Raw genomic sequence first — 20,869 nt, forward strand, 5'->3', positions numbered from 1 at the left:
CAGAAGGATAGGATCCATCAAGCAGGGATCGAGCTCTCTGCTAACACAGTGCTGGTGGTCTGGCTGGCTCTGCGTACAGGCAGGGTTCACTCCTATCTCTCTGGAAAGATACCATGTACTTTGATGTGAAGAGGGGCTCAGCAAATTCCTAAGGCTGGTGTGCCAGTGTCTTTCCCAAAAGAAAGGACAAAAGGGGCCATAAAAACTCCACAGGGACCAGAAGAGGCAGGATGCTGCAGACCAGCCTCTGCTGCTGCAGTAGGTTCAGGGCTTGGGGCAAGGAGCATTCCTGGATACTGCTCTATGAATGTTACAGCCACCATCTTCCAGGTTGGCAACAGCCCTCTTAAAAGCCTGTGCATCTCTTCTCTTCTCTTCTCTTCTCTGAGCTCAACTTGAAAGAATCGGAAGAAGAAAAGTGCTGCAATGCTCCAGACAGCCTGACCATGGAGTCCAACTGTAGAAACATTTCTGGAGGCAGCAAGAATTGCTAATGGGAGAATCAAAGCTCAGGCTTTCTCCCCTCGGAGTCTGAAGCACACTAAGAGCGGTAAAGGGGCTGGATCCCTAATACCAACAAAGCCAGAGGGAAGACTTCCTAAGAAAGCTAGATCCTGCTTCGGGAAGGCTATTCCTCTCGCCTCCTCCCTGCATCCTCAGGAGCAGAATCCAACCATGTGAAAAGACCTGGAGGAAAACCCCAAGAAAGAACAGGAGGAGGAGGAGTGGATGAAAAGATAAGCCTTTGTTAGCATGCGCCAGCAGGACTTTTCCTATACCCAATAATCCACACCAAGGGCATGCGGGGTGCCGGTCGCTGCAGACATTTACCAGGGTGCTTTGCTGGGAGCTGAAGTGTTTAGGAAACCTGTCACTGTCCGATGTCAGCCTTAATCCTCAAGTAATCGATTGATTCAAAGCTGACCCTGAGCCTTCCCTAAAGCCTGCCCCTATCTGCCCAGCTCTAACAACAGGAAAAGCAGTTTCTGTGTTTTGCCAAGCAAACAAATGGAGCTCCAGACCTCTGATTAAATATTAACTACCCTGCACAGACCACAGGCAACGTCCACAGCTATTCCTTCCTCCAAAGGCAGCTGCAGCAAGACACAACAAACCAAAGCACACAGAACCAGGCAGCAACGAACGGTGTCATCCACATCAAGAAGCTTCCCATGTGTGCTTGAGTCAGCTTGAAGCCAGGAGGCATTTAAGAGCACATTTCACTGGGCTGTCAGTGCATGGCTCTCCCGGTCCCACATGCCTCCCAGCACCCTCCGCTCCTCCCTGCACCGCATGAGTGAGCAGGCTGCAGCCCGATCCATCGGCTAATGACGTCAATGATCTTCGCTTTGGATCTCGCTGCAAAACCCTCTGTGATGCCTTTGGGAGGGTAAACTGGGGACTAACTCATTTGCCCCCTTTCATCCCCTTTTCAAAGCCCAGTTTGGGAGCAGCAGAGGCCAAACAAGGACATTTAGAGACAGAGAAGGAGGTGCTCAGCCAGCCCTGTGAGCCTGCAGCCGAGGAGGTCAGCGAGGCCACTGTTGCTACACCGGTCCTCGGGCACAAGTGTGGGACACTGGTAGGAGCCAAGGTCAAAACAGCGTCCCCATACCAAACCCATTCATTTCTTGCAGCCCTGTTAAACACCTGATCACACCATGGCAGCGATTTGTGTTTCACAAAAGGACAGCACAGATCTCCTGCATGCTACAGCCTTCACCTTCCTCCTCCTCCCAGATGCTTCTCCATAGGGCTCCTCATGGGCTTGGAGTTAAGCAAGTGCTGAAGGGCTGCAGGCAGTGGAGCTGCCCTCCTTTGCTGTGCATATGCTGAGGCAGGTATCTGCAGCCTTCCATGACTGCAGGTCTCACTAAAGCCAGGCTGAGGTGGGGCAGCCTGCAGCACTGGCTGGGCTTTGCCCCACGAAGTGGCTAGGTAGGGCTAACACCACCTGTGTGCCCCATGCGTGTGTCTTTGAAGGCTTTCCCCCGGGGTTCCCAGTATCATTTGACGCCCTGGAGCAACAGGACAAAAGGTGATTGTTCCCCATCTTCTTTCTAATTATGATTAGAAATAAAAAAGCAGCTGTGCTCCTATTTGGGCCCTCAGCCAGCCCTGGTATCCCCCCCCCCAGCCTGATTTCACAGACATATGCTCAGGTTTCTGACGCACAGAGATCAAATAACCCATCACTCAGGGTAAGATATTATCCCCTATTACCAATTCAATGCAAACAGCTCTCATCTTCTCCAGATTAAAAGCCAATTAGAGAACCTTGCTTTTCAAGGGGAGAGGAAACCGAGAGAGGGTTTTTCGGTGGGGTTTTTGTTGGTCTCTCGCAGTATCTCCCATAAGTGTTATCGACGAGCTCTTTTCAAACAGCATTGATTTTGCTCAGAACCCTTTGGGATTCACGTCTCCGGAGGGGAAAAAAAGAGAAATGCAGGGAGGACAACAGCACAATCACAACAAGCCACATTCTAAAAAGGTAAAGGACATAAATTTCACTCGCTGGAGGATCAGCGGTGTTTGCTTAAGTCAGCAATTGGTGTTTTGGGTTTCAAGGCTTTCTCAGGGCAAGGGAGCCTTTACTTTCAAGGTGAAGAGCAAGCTCATAAATCTGGGAGAAGCTTCAAGACCAGAATATGCTGATTCCCCACTGCAGGGAGGGCAGAGCCAACAGGAAAAGGGCATTTGCTCTGCAAACAAGAGGCAGGATGAGTACTTGTAAATCGCTAGTCACAAGGGAACAGGTGACATTCAGCCCTGCTGCACTCAGATCTGGGATACAAGGGGAAGAGAAAGGTGACTTTAAACCAGCTCTGCACTCACAAGGGCCGCGTGAGCCCCTGGTTTCTCCTCTCAGGTCAGGTCTGATATTCCATTTCCTACAGCTCTCACTGTGCAAGATTGATCCTCAAAGCAGCAGACTCAGCCCTGGCCCCAAATGCCTCCTTCTTGCCCTGGTAGCAGACACATCTAAGAGACATGTCCGGCGCAGGGATAAAGCCGGAGATGGGAACATCTCCCGGCTGGGACTGCAGCCAGCACAGCAGGACTCCAACACAAAAGTATGCAGTGATAACTCTCTCCATCGATCCCGCTTCCCTCCATTTAGTAGGAACAAACAAAAAGCCTCATCATCGAAAACCCCAGACTGCCTTTCCAGCGAGTATCATACCCAAAGGAGCTCCGTGCTTCGGCTTCCCCCACTTGCTACTGTTTTACTCGCTGCCTGTTGACCCCCTGCCTCTCTTAGGGCACACACTGCTCATAGCCCATTACTATTAGTTCGCAATCAGTGCACAGGAACCGCCCCAGGCTTCTGTCTGCCATAGCCCTGCAAAGCCCTGCCACCCAGAGCAGCCTTCTAGTGAGCGTGCTGCAAGGTGAAGGGGGACTGAGCTCTCGAGGGAGGGCGTTTAGCACACCCCTCTGCTTCAGCAGGTAGGTGGATGACCTCCCGAGGTCCTCTGCAACCTGAATTATCGACTGTTTCTATCGGGATGCTAAACGAGCACAAAAACATGTCTGTCTTTCTGTCAATCTGCCACTTCGCATTCATTTCATCTTCGTCTGTCACGTGTTAGCCCAGGTCTTGCTGTCTATGAGCACAGTTATTTATTGTTTCCCCTTTTGCTTTCCTTCTTAAACCCACCTCCACTTGAAATACAACCGACACACACACAGAGGCACACACAAACAGCAGTGCACCATTTGCACCAGGCTTGCTCTTTGTTCCAGGCTTGGTTAGTGAGAAAGACTGGGAGTAACTTGGTCTGACAAGTGACTCTTTGCATTAACACCAACAGCCAAACCGCCGCAGCCTCCTCTGGGCTGCACACACACAGGCAGGGCGAGGGGATCTGCCCAGCTTCCCTGCACGGTGCACAAGCAGAACAGGAGGCCAGGCTGTGTCTACACCGCCAGCAGCACATCCCAGCCCGTTTCCAGTCCGCACTTGCCCACCAGCCAACGTGTTCCCATGCAACCACAAGTTTTGCATCGGGAGAGGAGGGGCCCGACCACAGCCCAACAAGGAGGAACCCAAAATCTTGCTCCCACTGTCTGGGCTGAGCACGAGCACAAACCAAATCGCCCACAGCAGACATCCTGAACGCCCTTGTGCTTCAGCATCGCGCCGGTGACTTCAGCCTGGGAAGCAGTGGGACACAGGCACGGTGTGCAGGGGACTACAACTGCGTCTCCCCAGGGTTAGGAAACGTGCCCTAGTGATGGGCAATGGATGGGAATAGCACCAGGGCTGGGGGAGAAGCTGAAGAACAAAAGACACCTCCCAGCACACACCTGCACAGCCACAGCCCATCCTGCCGCTGCACACATGCACTGAGACTCAGGAAGGGAAAGGGGGGCGAGCAGGAGGAGCCTGGGGACAGGCGGGCAGGGAGGGAGGAAGGAAGGGGGAGGATCCCTCCCTCTCCCCTTCATTTCCGCCCAAGAAGGAAAAAAAACAAGGAAGACTTCTCCGTGCCTGGATATTTTTCCCATCGTCCCCGGCTGCCGCTGGTGAAACCCCATCTCAAGCCACCCCATCGCCATGGCAACGGGCCGAAAGGAACAGATGGTCCTGCCGAGCCAAATCCCAGTTCGAGGGGAGCAGCACAGGGGCCCTGTGGGGCAGGGGGGGTCACCCCCATCGAGCTCCTATCCCTTGTCCTCCAGCCATGGCGGGACATTGGTGCCACGTTGGGGTGGCCTCACATGGATGCTCAGTCCCAAGGGGTAGGAACCCTCTAAGACCCACCATGGGTTTCTCTAGCTAAGAGAATAGCTGTGTTTACTCAGGCATCTGGAGCATCTCCTTGCCTGCCTTTAGCAAACCTGACATCCCAAGATGGGGGATCACACAACAGGCAAGAGTGGGGCCCAGGCCTGTCCATCTGTGAAGTGAGCAGACACAGAGCTCAACTGCCACAGCCTCGCCGCATCTCCCAGATGGATTCATCCGAGCAGACCAGGGATGAGGACCGGGGTGGGTGAAGATAAATCTCAGCCACTAATCTCCTTGTGGATTAACTCTCAAGCCTGTCCGCGTGGGGCCATGGTGTGGGGCTTTGGAGCAGACAAACGACATCTAAGCTCTGATGGAGGCACCCGTGACTCTGGAGTATTTGAGAGGAAGACCCAGAGAGAAGAAGGTATTTCTCAGGGGTACAGACCTCTTCTCTCATTGGGTTTGCAGAGTGAACTCAGTGTGGTCAGCCCCATCACTGGGTGCACTATGGGGGAAAGCAGCAAGTGTGAAACCACACTTCAAAGACTACACAGCTGCCTGGACCTGTAAAGGCAAAGGACTCTCTATGGGGAAACACCAGTTAAAGATGCCAGGGAACATCGCTGCAAGAAATCAAACGCTAAAGAAGCAGCTTTACCTTTGGGAACCTCAGCTCCTAGCCCAGGCTGTCTCAACTGCTCAGGCCCATTCTCTCCTGAAAACCCCAAATACTCTTTGGAGTATTGGACTCAATGGTCCATTATAAACTCTCCAGAGCCAGTTTTGGAGCTGTTACCACCATTAACACAACTTGCTCTAGCTCCAGACAAGTCAAGGCTCTCTGGACCAGTCTTGCAGCCGCTCTTCTTGCCCACGGGAGGGTTCATCCCACGTGTTTTTCAAGGGCTCAGGGGCCAGAAGAAGCTGAGGACGCGACGCAGTCATCCTAGGGTGAGAACTGAGCATGTGGGGCCCTAAACCCCCATCCTTCTCCCTGCTCCAAGGAGCCAAGCTGCTCCCTTTCCCGCAGCCCTGGCACGCTCACAGATACTGGCCTCGGGGGCCCAGCCCGGCCCAACCGGCTCCCAGCCCACACCCGTGAGAAGAGCAAGAGCCCATCCTGCCTCTCAGGTGTGGCCCTTCGCCTGCGGGCTCCCGCTGGTGCCAGCTTGGATGCGGCCACTTGTGCTGGTGAGGGGAGGGAGGCAGGAGCTGCTGAGCATCCCGGCGTCAAGGGTGGGGAGGGGGTGTCCGCTTCCTCTCCATCAGAGGGGGTTTCACAGATGTTTTCTGCTCACATCTGGGTTCGGCCCTTTCCTCCCCAGCCCTGCAAACCCACATCTCTTCTCTGCAGAACAGGTTGGGTGCCGGAGCCGTGCCCGCTTCCCACGCTGCAGCCTGGCCCACACCCTCCCCCTGCCCCAATAGCCCATCTCTTGCTTTCCCTCTGCTCTCTATCCCGGATCAAAGCTGCCTCCCCTCCCTGTATTACCAACATTATTCAGCTGCTAGATAAGAAGCTCTCTAGCAGCTCTTTATTAATCCCAGTGGAGGCAGGAAGGAGGCAGAGTGAAAGGACTCAGCATGGCCAGGACAGAGACTAATGTTCCACGAAGCACCTCTGCAAGAGCGAGGCACGTCTTTTTCCCAGCGAGTCCCATGGGAAGCTCGGGTAATAATTAACAATTATTGAACTTTAAAACCTCCATCTCTCACTCTGTCCTAACCAGGATTTTGTAATAACTCATCCAGTCTAAAACACTCCCAGCCCGGTTTGCTGGGGCACAATGGAGCAGGAGGGCGACGCAGACAGACTCCAACGCAGGCAGTTGCTGAGTCGCTTTTACACCGAGCTGCCATGTCCCAGTTCCAAGCTGCCAGAGAGCTTGGATAGGAAAATCCTTTCTCCCGTTCAATGCATCTTGCATCTCCTTTGACCACAAAAAGAAATGGCTTCTTGTGGGAACTTCCTAGGGAAGGTTCCCCCTCCACCCTTGGAATCCCATAGACTCTTGCATATGGCTAAAATTGTAATCTACCCGGGAGATAGACTAGAAAGCTTTTACAGCATGAAGACACTTGTTTAAATCCATCTGCTGTCTGAGGCAACTATAATCAATACCATGTGATGGCTCACACGTGGAACAAGTTGCATGGTTCATAGGGTTTGCATTGCTACCTGCCCCCTCTTACGGATGCACCACAGAGTTTGCGAAACGCATGTTCATGCAACAGGCAGGGTATGTCTGTAATCTGCATCCTACAGTGGGGCAACTCCGGTGTTACAACAGCTGCTCACAGGATATTAGTGGCAAAAGCAAAACACCCTGCAGATACCTAAAGACTTCAATTCCTGTCCCCAGCATGCTGCCATCCTTCCAGCCTAAGCATTTACAGAGAACCCACCAAGGACAGGGCACAGCCACCAAGGACAGGGCACAGTGTGAACCCCTGTCGCTTGTCCTGCCTTCGAATTAAACCAGGCAGGGAAGCCAGGGGACCATCACCTATTCCCATCACACACCTGGAGCAGTAAGAAACTGGGCCCAGTGTCTGCACTGACAGAATATGCGTGTGGCGATCTATGCAAAACAATTCCCTGTCTTCCAAACTCCTCGGGTAAGGAGCTGCTGGCTCCTGGCTGCTATGAAAAATGACAAAATAAAGGGGAGTCACCTTTCCCTGTGCTTTGCAAATGGGCTCCTGCCTGTATAAGGTAACGTCAGCAAGATCAGTTGTGCAAGGCGCCCCGCGGACACAGGGCAATATGAGCAGAGAAGGAGAGGGACTGCTTTTGACAAGGAAAGGCACACAGAGGTGAAGCGAGCTGGCCAAGGATGTTCCAGGGAGCTTGTGGCAAAGCCAAGAAACGATGCCAGCCCTTCTGAGCTCAGCCTGCCTTTGCCATCACCTCCAGGCCATTCTTTCCCTTTAAGTAAAAGCTGATTCACTCCTGGTAGAAGTCAATGCGAGGCAGCAGATATTCCCACTTCCAGCGAGGAGCTGCAGGGTACTCCACGGGCACGGCAGCAATTGGGATGTCAAGGATACAAAACCATATATACACCAAAAAATTACTTAAGCCTTTCATTTCCCAAGTGAGCTTAGGGCTGGTGAAAGGTCTCAGATCAATAGCAGCAAACCTGCAAATTGGAGTCCTCCCCTTAGCCACGGAAAGGGTACAGCTGAGACAGCATCTGCACCAGCAGCCTGCCCACAGCCTCTGCCAGCCTGCCTCAGCTCTGACCTTGAGGAGCTGCCTTGAAGTGCAACGGGGAAACTCCCCCTTCCTCCCTGCTTCCCATGCAGCCCTGGCCTTTTGTCCCTCAAACACCGCTGGTTCACTTCACTTGGGTACCTTCTGTCTAGTGACTCTTGCCAAGCTCATCCCACGTGCACACCAAGAAGACCTGCTTCATCATCGCAGGTAGAAGTCCTAACGGGTTCACTGGGATTTTGCAGCACAGATTTTGAGGCAAAGCCAGCCTTAGAGAGAGCTTAGCTACCAGGCAGGCTCTGGGATTTCAGATGGTGAGATGCAGTTTGCCTGTCCATGTGGTCCATTATAAACAGGCCTTTCTTCTCTCCTGCCCCACTGCTGTACATGCGCTCAGCCCCATGCCCCAGGGACCTCTGAAAGCTGCGTTATAGGTTCTCCCCATACAAAGTTTGGTTCAATACAGCCGTCAGGCTTTGGCCACATTACCCCTGCTAATTGGAATTACAATAGGCAGACTGCAGCTCTCTCTCCATCTCTCTGCTGCTTGTCATAATGTAATCAAAATCCCTCTCACTCTCTCTTTATCATGGAGCGTGACGGCAGTAGAGGCACTGGCACCCACGTGGCCTGCAGAGACTACGGATTCCTGCAGATCACACTGGGGCTGGGATGCTTTGCCACAGGGTGGAAAAAGAGACCCCCACTGCCAAAACTCTCCAGGAGGCCTTTGCCAAGCAGGTTAATGGGTAGGGACCTGGCTGGGCACAGCAGGGAGACAAAGATGGGGACTGAGGGGTGATGGTAGAGCACATCCCGCAGTTAGGAGGTGCAGAGACCAGAGGCAAGCACAGACTGATTGTAGAGCTGGACACCAGCTGGGTGTCTGGACAGGAACGGGCCAAAGCTTTGTGCTCACACAGGAAGCTGCCTACTTCTTGCTTAGCCCTAGCGCAAGCAAAGCTGAGATAGCATCTAAAGGCTTCAGCTTGGTCAGGATCCCCGCCACGCTAGGTGCTGTGCACAACTCCCTGCCCCAGCAAGCTCTCCAGCCCGCTGACTCACAACCCCCTGCCCTCATCATCCTCGCTGCTCCCCGCCTCTTCGCAGCAGCTCTGCCAAGCAAGAGGCCGTGCACGCCTCGCTCACACCAGCCCCAAAGGCTGGGCCAGTTTACGGGGCCGGGGTGATGCAGAGCGGGCGCTCGGTGATTTGTTGAGCACTATCACAAGGCAGTAAGGCAGGGCTGAATTAGCCGGGCGGAAGAAGGACCGGCAGCCTGGACCCACTCAGCTCCCCAGCCACTGGCCATAAACAAAACTTCCATAATTAGAGTGCTTGGGTGGAAACGCAGCCTCTGAGCATTAAACTCCAGGAGAGATGGGGGGAGCGAAACCACGTTTTACTATTCACACCACAGGCGAAAAGGGTATTTAAAAACCAGGGTGCACTGTTCCTGCCATGCCCAGAAAGAAGAAGGGGTTTTCTTCCTATAGCGGGATAGCTGAAAATATCAGCCTCAGCGTATCCACTGTTCCACCATCGTTCTGGTGTAAGCTGGGAAACCAAACTCCCACCAGGACTGGGGGGAGACAGGGATAAAGGTTCCTTCCCTGGCAAATTGCTAGTTCAGTTCCCAACTGAATCAGCAGCGAATGCAAACCAGCTCCTCTGAATCCTGAGGGGTGACTTCTGCACTGTCCCTGCTTCCTGGTGTCTGGGATAGCATCCCATAGGAGATGAGACAGCAGCAGCACCCTCATGGGAACAGCAGTCTGGTTTGCTGGGCTAGGAGCCCGAGCTGGGAACCAGACACAGCAGGGATGGGACACCAGGGCACAGGATGTCAATGAAGGACGTGGAGTTAGAGCCAGAGCAGAGCTTAGCCCGCTGGAGCAGCATGTCCCAGCTGTTCTGCATGGCAAGGGCACCTGAGCTTTGGGGTGGGGAAGTCCATGCACCAGGACAGTTTTCCTTCCTGATGCTCCACTGTCCCTGCAGCTGGTTCGTGCTTCCTTCCCTGTGCAGGGTGGGGAGTGGGGTGGGCTCTGTTTTTGGCAGTCACCTATCGATGATGATTGACTGACCGCAGGCTGACTGATGCTGCACGGCAACAGCCTGCCATAGGAGGTGTAATGATGTGAGAGTTCTCAGCCTTGCTCTCTAAGGGGTCCTACAGGACCCAAAGATAAACTGCCTTCCCCTACAACCACTGCAGCTTTCCTCCTGCTAAACTCAGTCCTGCTCCTAACTCCCTCCCAGATCCTCACGCACTGAGAACATTCCTCCTTTTACAAGCTGTGCTCTGTGCAAGCCTCTCCCCCTCCCAAGCCTCCCACCCCTTACCAGGACTGCTGTTATCTTCCCAAAAGGATCCTATTCAGCTTGTATCAAAGGGATGCATGAGCACACCCATTAGGAATCAGAGCATCAAGCAAATCCCCAAACAAGCCGCCTCTAAAGATCAGAGCACGCTGTAATCACTCCCTCTTCGAGGAGATCCCAGTAAGTCCTCCCCCACTTTCTCTGGGTTCTTTCTGAACTCAAGCACATGAGACGGGTTTGCTAAGCTCAGCTGCAGCACTAGTAAAAGCCTCTTCATTCAACTTGCACACAGAGCTCCTGGCCTCCCTGCAAACCCTCTCCTCCATTTCAGCACACAGATGATGCTCAGAGGCTGCCCCAGCCCTTGTGCCCTGCAGTCAGAAGGGCACTGCTACTGCTCTGCATCTCACATCCTGGGTAAGAGGGGCTGCTGCAGATGCCACAAGCGATAGCAGCAGGTCTCCTCACCCTCACCATCCTCTCCCTGCTTCCCTATAGGAGACAGAGGGAAAGCAATGCCAGCCCAGGGAGAGGGGAGCACTAGCAGCAGGGTGGGAATGCCTGCACAGGGCAAGCACCAGGACAGAAGTGGCTCTCTGGTACATACATGTTGATTCACGTGTTGGTGCACATGAGCATCTTTCATAACCATGGCCTCAAAGAGAAAGGCAAGGAGCCTTTTCTAAAGCCTTTCGTAAGACACCATGTGCTTTACCAACATGACACAAGCACAGCACTTGGCTTTGACACTGTGACAATAGGTGTCCTGTAGCTGTGGATCCTGGGCTGCCCCTTTCTTCAGCACCTACCACCAAGGTCTCATCCCCTTGGTACACATGAATGAACTCATCCTCACGAGTGAGATACACAGAGCTCCAGTGCCTCCAGCTGTGGGGTGCAGTGCAGAGACAGCAGCACTGCCTGCAGAGCCAAGAGGGGTCCTGTATCCCATGGAAACTGTGGCAGCTGACACAAATTACAGCATGGCAAGGATGCTGCTATGCAACACATCCCTGATCCTAATGACCATACATGGGCACAGTTTTGGTTCTCCTCTGCAGCCAGGAGATACCCCTTCCTGCAGCTTGATCCCCAGCCACTGTGATGGTGCAGCTCACGAGGGAAGAGCATGAACAGGCCCAGTAATGAACAGCTTGTGAGGCTGTCTCCACTCTACATCACCAAATCACTACCTGCTGTTCCTGCTCCGGCCCTTAAAACATCATCGCTTCTCAAATGGCTTAGTGACATAGGCAAGAGCAGCAAGGAAACACTGTGTGCTGCAGCCTCCCTGGAACAGGGGTGATCTTCCTCTTTGTGCTACTTCCAGCCCTTAAACTGACTTCGATTATCCATCCACTTCCTCTAGTTTTGGCACCCCCAGGCTAGGAAGGCCATCAGCACAACTGCTCTAGTGGGAATGTGACTCCGGGCTTGCCTACAAGGGGTCTCAGTGCTGATTATGAAGGCCAAGAAAAGTCAAAGAGTAAAGCCCATTAGATGCCTTTCCCTAAGAAAAAAAGCAGCCATAGCTTGATGCAGCTTAGTTGTCCAGAGAAAACAGTGCAGTCCTGACTGCAGGCTTTGTATGGATTTTAATGTGCTGCCAGCAATGAACACCCTTCTCCTGCTCTGCCAGCATTCGCATTGATGGGCAATAGCACTCATCAGCCTCTGGCGCAGTGGATGCAGGAAAGCTGAGGCTGTAGCACACTGAGACACTGGGACAGTCTCTTTCTTTCTGGTCCCAGCACAGTGGGAGGATGAAGAGGTGTCTGAAGGCAGCGGAAAGCTCCATCAGGGCCATGGGTTTGGATGAGGGGTTAAGTTATGAAGCCACACTGTGCTGATAACTCACACAGCGCCAGAGTGTAGGCTCAGCTTGTTCTTTTGCAAGGACAGGGCAAGGTTCATCATCCCTGGCTGCCCTCCTCTGCCCTGTGCCACAATGTCTCTCACAAGCCAGCATAACCATTGGGTATCAAGCTGCTTTACACAGAAACCTGAAGAAGATAGTGACAGAAACCCTGACCTTTCTCCTCAAACTATCCAGCCCTCTGATTGTGCCTCCCAGTAAACCTTGTTCATCGTATTAAACTCTCCCCTAGGTCTATGACTTCTGCCCATCATGGACTGTTTTTGACCCCTGGCTTTGCTAGGATGCTCAGCACAACAGCCTTTAATTACAGACCTCTGCTTGAGTCCCACCAGCCTACTTTCCATTAGACCCCGAGCCCATAGACAGAACTCTGCCCTCAGACTGCTCCCTTGGGCTGTCCTTCCTAGAACAGTGAAAATGGTCAATGAAAGGCTTCTCCCCCTCAGTCCAGAGGGTATCAGAAACGAAACCTGGTTTTGCTACCTGTGGGATGCTCACTACAAAAAGCAGATACTTATAAGGGCAGGTGAAACCCAGTGTCCTCCCCAGCATCCCCATGATGCGGCTACAGACCGTGCACTTGCAGCAGCCTGTTCTGATTCCGTGTCTGTAGCCTCACACAGAGAACAAGGCTGGTTTTGCTCTCAGGTGGCCACAGAGCGCTCTGCTCCAGCCCCCTCGTCTCCCACACAGATGGGCCTTTGTGCTGGGAACCGCTCTCGCCTGTCACCAGAGCAGAAACGCTGGATGGTAGCCACTGGCTGCGAGCTGCATGGACCCTCTGTCACTCCTGGCCATGCCACCGGATGCCTTGACCTAGCAGGGAGAGAGGAATGGATCTTCCATGTGAAAGGGAAAATAGACTCCAATTCGGTCTGATTACGGGGTTTTCCCAGGTAGGGAGAACTGCTGAGAAGAGAGATGGAGGCAGAGTCCTCTTGACTAACCAGGCTTGGAGCACCTGCTGTCACATAGCCAGGTGGTCCATCTGGTACCTGCCGCTGCTTCAAGGCAGTGATGTGATTTGCAGGTCCTTCTGTAGCATCCCTGCATGGCTGGGAGCAGATGGAGGCACTTTGCTACTTCCTGCAGTTAGAAAGGCAAACAGGCTGGGATGGGGAATGGAAACCCCCATCCTTGTGTTTTCTCTTTCAGGGAGGAGAGTCACAAGGATCTTGCTGCTCTCCCCACCTGTGGGTCAAATGAAGATGGAAAGCACCAATCTCCAGCTGGCTCAGAGAGGTTAGATGAATGGTGCTTAGAAAGTCTTTCCTCCTGCATCACACCAAATAATGTCAAAGGAGGATTATAAACCTCCTGCAGGGACAGCTTTATCTTGGAGGAATGAAGAGACAGTTCATCAAGTTGGGTCAGTCCCTCCTATCCATCCCAAAGATGCCAAAGGGACAAGAGGCTGCTGGCCGGATTTCCCCTATCCCCCGCTGCTGCAGACCTATACCATACAGCCTCCCTAGCCTGGGACCCCCTGTCCTCCTGGCTTGGGCCTGAAGCTCACTCTCCCCCATCCCATGCCCAGGAGCTGCTGTTTGTCTGCTTTGGGATTGCTGCAGAGCTGAGAATTGCTGCAGCTTTCGTGATGCATCAGCCCCAGAGATGGGGAGCAACAGCGAACGGACAGCAAGGCGCTGAACTCCCCATGCTTCCTTGGGTGCCCATGGAGACAGGGACACACAGAAATGACAGCATAGGGCACGTAAGGTAACAGTGCTGAGAAGGGCAAATTTCGCTTCCCATTTCTATGTGTGATACAGACAGGGTTGTAAAAGCAGGACTTTAAACCTCGCATGGTGGCACGCTGGAAGGACACAGAGGTGCCTGTCTGGCTGCCACAGAGGGGAAACTGTCCTTCCTCCCAGGGATGATACTTCTGTATTTGAGCAGGTCAGGCAAGAGTTTCTCTTCTGCTATGGAGCTGAGGGGTTCCCCTTGAAAACCAAGCTGGGAGGGCACGTGCCTATTGTGCTGAAAGGGTGAAGTGCATCAACCTAGGCTGAACTAAACCTTTACTGGAGAAGTGAAGAAAACTGTAAGGCCAGGAGAATAGCTGCATCCCAACAGCAGGCAGGAGGAAAAGAGAGGTGCGTCTCATGAGAGCTGTCATTCCTTAGTTAAAAAAACTTCACCTGGAACAATAATCTGGGTTAGGGAACCCTCACTGCAGAGCTCTGAAGTCTCTGCGCTGGGATGGCTGAGCTCTGGTAATTAACACAAGAGATGTCTCAAATGCAAACTGGGTCCCAGCTCCAGTGGCTGGCGGCTCGAGCTCACCCTGCATCAGAGCAGCCCTGATTTAGTCTGACGTAGTTGAGAAAGCAAGAAGATCTCTAGGGCTCGCTCAGACGGGAGTACCTTTGTCCTTCCCTCATTTGTTTCTGCTTTTTGCACTGATATGCCTTGCTGATGGCCTGTTAAAAGGACTGAGCAAGAGCCATCATGACCTCCAGCAATGATGCTGCAAGATGCAAGCCTTTTCTTAGAGGGTTGCGGCCATTCTATCTGAGGTCTTACCAACGCATCCCTGCGGCATTCCCAGGCACCATATGATGGGCTGTCCCTACCCTTAGCAGCGCTAGCAGAGGGCAAGGGGTGCCGGTGGAAACGCAGGCCTGGGAAGCAGGTCACGACAACCGGCTCTTCTGGTTCCCTTCGTGATTCAGCCGAGGTGCGAGCGGTGCCCAAAGCATCCTCCTGCTGCCTGCCTTTAAACTTAGCTTTGTGGCTGGTGCAGCTGCAACCCAGAGGAGGGGTGATGCGAGGAGAGAGATGTGCCAGGCTCCACCAGCACCGGCATCTTGTCAGCCACCGGCTAATGTTGAGCATTTGCCTCACGCTAGAAGTGCTGCTGGATGTGCTAATGCCCCTGCTTCTCCCCATCTATTCGCAAATGGATCCGTGTGCACTGGCCTGGGAGCTCTTGCTTGATTAACGCTGCCGGTTCAGAGAGCAAATAGCATTAACCACAGCCGTCCTCTGGCTCTGGCCATGGGGCAGACACCCTCCTGCTTGTGGGCTGAGCTGGCTCTCAATACAGCCTGCCGCCTCACCCACACTGACACATACATGAGCTCATCAATTCGCACCAGGTTAGAACTCGGCGGGTTGGTTCCACTGCAACGAGCGAGCTTTAATGAGAAAACGCCAGCAGAAGGTGCACCTCTGCTTCCTGAAATAGCCCGATGCCGCTTCTGAGTTTTGGGAGGAGATGGGGGGAGGAAGGAAAAATCACAAACCAAGAACTTAAACCAAAGGCTGAACACAACTCTGGCGGCTTTCTGGCTGCGTTAGGACAGTAAAGCAGCTCAAGAGTACAAGATGGACCAGATCCTGCAGTGACACACTGTGACTATTCCCAGCACTCCACATTGCTGTCGTACCTCCCCAAAAAGGAGCTCCCCCCCACCATCCAGCTGCAGCCAAGTTTGACCCAAGGCCTCCAGGTCACTTGGGCTCAGTCAATGCCGCTTTCAAGCGCCGTGATGGAAGAACCCTGTGTCAAAGGCTCAGACACCTCTCCAGCTCTCCCCTGCTGGGGATCTCAAAGCACTTTGCAAACTAAGACTCACAGGCCCCTCTCAGAGCCCAAGAGGTAGCCCAGTGACAGCAGACAGGAATTTGCCCACAGACGGAGCGGAAAGCTTGGAAACAGAGGCCCGGGTCTGCAGATGCAGGACCAAGCACAAGATGAATGTCTCTGCTCTGCCTGGTTGCATCTCAAGCTGTACCGAGTTTCATGGCGGGGATAAACAGATTGCTAAGACTTGGAAAGCATAAATTCAACTGCAAGTGTTCCTAACCTCTAAAGATCTGCCTTGCATCTCACATCAGTATCCTGAAGCCCTAATGCTGTAGCCTGAGTTGATACCTGGTTAATGGTTCCAAGCGGATAGGCAGGCAGATCTGCATGGAAGGCTGCAGGAGCACTGAACTGAATCCGTTCTGGACGATTGAGCCGATCACATTAAAGACAATTTGTAAAGCAGATTTTTATAAGGGGCTCCTTTATAGCTTTTACAGCAAGGAACTTTTATTTCCTTATCAGAAAAAAAAGCTAACATTGTCAGAAGGGGGAGGGAGGCGGCATATGTGGATTGGAACCAGATGAAGGTGAGCATGAAGGGTTTTCCAGAAAGCAGGTAGTGTCTCCTGCCTTCCTCTCATCCTTCTTGGCTGCTAGGTACCAAATCACAGTTTCCAACAAAGTCCACAGCCACTGATTCAAAGCTTACATATGGCTTGTTATATATATATATATATGCGTGTGTGTATATATATGTGTGTGTATATATATATCCTCAGCCAATTTGGGCCCAATGCATTGCAAACTTGAGGAACTACATACCTCAGTACGGCAGACCTGTGGTTTAGTAAGGACCGTCAGGCTGCCATGGCTTTGTGCAGCAGCTAGCACAGCATTGTGCTGGTCCTTCCCTGCAGCTCTGGGATGCATCCACAGCACAACTAAGAGCACAAATGAACGAGGAAACATACACCATGGGATCAGTCGTTCCTGCAAACGTGGTGCATCCACCACTAAACTGGTCCAGCCACGTCCCACCCACACAGGCTGCGGGGTACTCGGTGAGCATGGATTGGGGTCGGGAAGGATTATCTTCCCGGAGCATTGCAGAGCTGGCTGTACCCTTCGCTTGGCAAGGCACCACTAGATGCACCACTGGCTTATCCTGGCAGAGCTGTCAGCGGGACAGTGCAAGACAAACTACCAGGCTACTGCAGAGTGGCAGGAGATGTTTGCCTGACTGCTGGCAGCAAAGCCTTGAGAACAGCCAAAAATAGGATGGGGGGGGGGGAAAAGCCTTTTTTGGCAGCACAAGGTGAGATACCAGGCTGCGCCAGGGTCACTGTCTGCGTGTCTCCTTGGTGAAAGCTATTCCTAGAGGCACTGAGGGAGCAAAAACCCCTTTTGGTTTACCCAGCACAGTCACTTCAGCATTACTGCAGCTCTAATGCCCTTCACAGGGGTTGTGGGGAGGGTTGCCTGCAGGAGGCTGCTTGGTGGAGGGATGAGGAAGACGGAAGACCAGGTGAAGAATGGCATGGAAAGTTGTGAGACTCCTTGTGAGGAACCAGAGCGCAGCCAGGCACCTGCCTGGAAGCAGAGGAGTGCAGGGAGCCTGAGGCTCTCCCTTCCATCACCTCTTTCTGTAATGCATGGCAGATCTCTTTGTCCTAGGAATACAGAGGTATACCCAGACCTGTTTTCTCATCACTCAACCTTTTTCATCTCAGAGTCTCCCTGGTTTCACGACTGCCATCCCCTGCCATTTCACCTCTGTCCTCATCCATTTTAGCTGGACCATTGAGTCACTGTGCTCTGTTGCTCTCCCATGCACTGGATGTAATCACCTCTGTCTTTGCTAGCACCAGAGACCCATGGGCCCTGGCACTGATGATCGGTCCTTTGGCCCAGACCTTGTTAACTGCAGCCACATTTCAGTCCCAGCCCAGCCAGCCTGGCTGCCCCTCTAGAATGCTGCCCCAGCCCAATGAGAGGGCGAGCGGAGGCAATTTCACCCTGCTTTCGCTGCAGCTTCTCTCCAGCTGCAGATCCCACTCCTTCTGCAGGCACAGGCTGCCTCGTAGCTCTGCAGAAGGCTGTGTACCGACCCAGGGGTGGCACATGTGTCAGCCACCAGCACTCCAGACCCAGCCACCACGAGCTCAGCCTCAACAAGGCAAACATCGGTCCTATTTGCACTTCCCAGCTCATTCACAAGCGCTGTAAACCCGGACTGAGGGTCCCCCTTCCATGTCTCCTACAGCCGATTCCGGAAAGCCCTCCAGGATGGCATTAACCCACTCTGCACTGGAGCAGAAGAGTCGCCCGCAGGGCACTTTGCAAAGTGGGTCACTCTTCCACTTCAAAGAGGTGTGCAGGACAGAACAAACGGGGCAGGACCGAGCCCTGGGGTGGGGACACAGGGGCTGTTCTGCAACCGCCGGGGTGGGTCAAATGAGCCGGGGAGAGTCGATCCAAACCTTTGCCCACCTCCTCCTTCCCAGGGATGCATCAGAACCAAAGGGATGGCTCAGACACCACCAAGACACCCGAGTGCAAAAGCAGTGAAAGGAAGGTCTAAAACCCGGTTAGCAGCCCATCCCCTCCACAAAAGAGCCCGTGGGAAGTGTGTGTGTGTGTGCTGAGGGGAACGGGGGTTTCGGGGATGCTGGACAGCTAAACCCTTCCTTTCTCTCCTTCCGAAACATCTGTGCTCACTCCCCAGCTGGGTGGCTCCCTCTCCCTGGCTGTTATGTCTCGCTAGACGCTGCTCGATCCAAAAAGCAAACAAACGGCCTCAGCTCCCAGGACTCCGGAGCCCACTGCCTGCAGCTGCTTCCAAAACAAACGATCGTGTTGTTCCTTTCCAAGCCAGCCATGAAACCGGCCCCGACTCCCTCCCGCCCTCACGCAGATGCTTCCACACCTGCTCCAGACCCGGGCGCGCACCCCAAAAAAGCCGATCCCACCCCTACCCGCACCCCGTTTCCCCCCACCACCACCACCGGCACCCCGCAGCGCCCCGGCAGAGCCCACCGCCTCCCGGGGGGACCGGCCGGCAGCGGCTCACCTGGTAGGAGCGCGGCCGCCAGGATGCAAACTCCGATAGTCCACCGAGATGCACGGCAACTTGTCTGCAGCCGTGAAGCCATGAGAGTTCCTTAGGAGAAATGGGCAGGGGTCGGTCTGGCAGCGCCGCTGGGCCCACCCCCCGCAAAACCCCTCCCGGACCCCGGTGGTTTAAGTTCAGGTCTGCTTAAGGGGAATCAGGATTGAAAAACTGTAGGTGCGGGAGGACAAAGAGGTGCTGCGCCCGGCGGGAGCACGGCGGCCGGAGGAGAGCTTCGCACATCCGCAGGGGCCCGGGGCTCGGCGGGACGCGGGGCCCCTGTCCTCGGGCGCCGGGGCAAGCGCGGTGCCTTCCTCCGGGAAGCGAGCACGGCCGCAGAGCCGGGCGGGCGGAAAAATGCGGTGGGGAGGGAAGGTGGGGGGGGGGGGGAATAAAAAAGGGAAGGAAAAAAAGGAAAACGAAGAGGAAGGGGGGCAGGAAAAAGGAATCGCGAAAAGCGAGGGAGAGCCCTCGGCGGGCTGCAGCCGCCGCTCGCAGCGCGGCGGTCCCGTGGCTCCAGCGGCGGGGCTCGGCAGCCCCCGCCCGCTGCCTGCCCTCCGCTTGCCGGGCTGCTCAGGCGGCGGCGGCGGCGGGCCGGGTGCGGCGCTCCATGGCCGGGCGGTGGGCGCGGGGCCGGGCCGGCCGCGGGGCGGGGGATGCGGGGTGCCCGGGCTGCGAGGCACGGCCGGCGGCTCCGCTCGGCTCCACACGCACGCACGGTCCCGGGCGGCAAGGGAGGGAGGGGGGGGGGGAGCGGCGGCAGCGCTCGCCCTCTCCCGCGTGATGTCAGCGCTCAGCGGAAGGAGGGCGGCAGCGTTAACCCTTAGCGAGCGCCGCGCTCCGGCAGCCGCCCCGCCGCGGGGATGGCCGCTGCCCGCCTCGGCCTGCGGAGGGGTCGGGGGTACCGGCGTGGCCCGGCCTCGCCTCCCCTCCCCTCCCCTCCCCTTCCTGCCTCTCCTCGCCTTCCGCCCCCCTCCCGTCAGCCGGCTGCTGTTGGCAGCTGGCCTTTGTTCGGAGAGCGTCCGGCGTACTTGCAAGCGGCAACCTGGGGGTCCCAGGGCGCCGCTCCGTCGCGTTTCCTAAGGTGCTGTGCACCCAGGGGTTGTGGGCTCGAGGCTTGGTTTCCGAATTCCCTTAGGGATGGTGGAACGCCTGGGGCAGCAGCATTGATCCGGCGTGCAAAAATGCCTTACCTAAACCGCCCGGGAGATAGACAGGGCTATCAGATAGCATCTAGGTTTGCACTCATAAATGCTTTGGGTGCAGACCCTAAAGAATACACAGTGTTTTCGTGGGGCCTACTGAAAGAAGGACCTTGTTCTGGACACGTTGTGTGTGCGCTGATAAGCGAGGGGATTCAGAATCAGCACAAGGGGCTGATGCACTGGAGGAGGGAGGCACTGCTTTGCTGTGCTTTGTAGCAGCCCTTATTATGTGGACACAGACGCAGCCTTTGTGGATCTCTTGCTAAGGAGGTATTTAGCCTGCTAATGCCAGCTCCTGAGCTGCCCTGGCCTCCACAAGGATGCTGAACCCCAAACAAAGATGTGAACAACAATGACAACAACCAACAACAAAGTCACGTTGATTTCAAGCTCCATTAGAACAACACGGGAACAAATCAATGCCTGGCAAGCAGAAAAGGACAGAATCAGTGGGGAAGGATACCACACATAGTGGAAGAGGGAAAGGGGGGGCAGGCAGCAGCTATAAAAAGATATCTCTAAGGACCCCTTCAGCAGTCTCCTCCTTCTTTTAATTCCTTTAGAAGTTAATTCCTGTTCGAGGGAAGGATGGGCAGCTCTGTAACAAAGCGGATTAGCCAGATACAAGGTTTGTTCCAAAATAACAAAAGTTATTACGTAGTAATGGGGTTTAGTTAATAGATTCACAGACTTTAAGGCCACTGGGATTCCTCTGGACATCCTGCTTGTGGAGCGGACGCTGAGCTTGCTCTGATGACTTCTGCCTCCTGCCTCTTGTGTAAAGCTCCAAGGCCAGAGCTAGGAGCACCCTGTCCTTGTGGACAGACAAGATATGAGAGCTCCTGGCATCCTCGCAAC

General features: G+C 54.3%; 1 protein-coding gene across 4 annotated transcripts in view; it reads right to left on the reverse strand.

Moving 5' to 3' along the window:
- The window catches only part of NECTIN1 (nectin cell adhesion molecule 1), a 90,949-nt gene extending 71,443 nt beyond the window's left edge, over nt 1-19,506 (reverse strand). The window contains exon 1 of one of the 4 annotated variants that reach the window (XM_062617618.1): nt 18,768-19,506. In XM_062617618.1, coding sequence (XP_062473602.1) covers nt 18,768-18,849 — 82 coding nt within the window. In that variant the 5' untranslated portion in view covers nt 18,850-19,506. The remainder of the gene's footprint in view (nt 1-18,767) is intronic. The other 3 variants (XM_062617615.1, XM_062617617.1, XM_062617616.1) reach the window with 3 other exon arrangements.
- Between the last annotated feature and the right edge of the window lie 1,363 nt (nt 19,507-20,869).

This window comes from Pezoporus occidentalis, unplaced genomic scaffold (assembly GCF_034315485.1).
Source record: "Pezoporus occidentalis ecotype Australia unplaced genomic scaffold, CSIRO_AGI_Poc_V1 ctg199, whole genome shotgun sequence".
In the NCBI taxonomy this organism is placed as follows: Eukaryota; Metazoa; Chordata; class Aves; order Psittaciformes; family Psittacidae; genus Pezoporus; species Pezoporus occidentalis.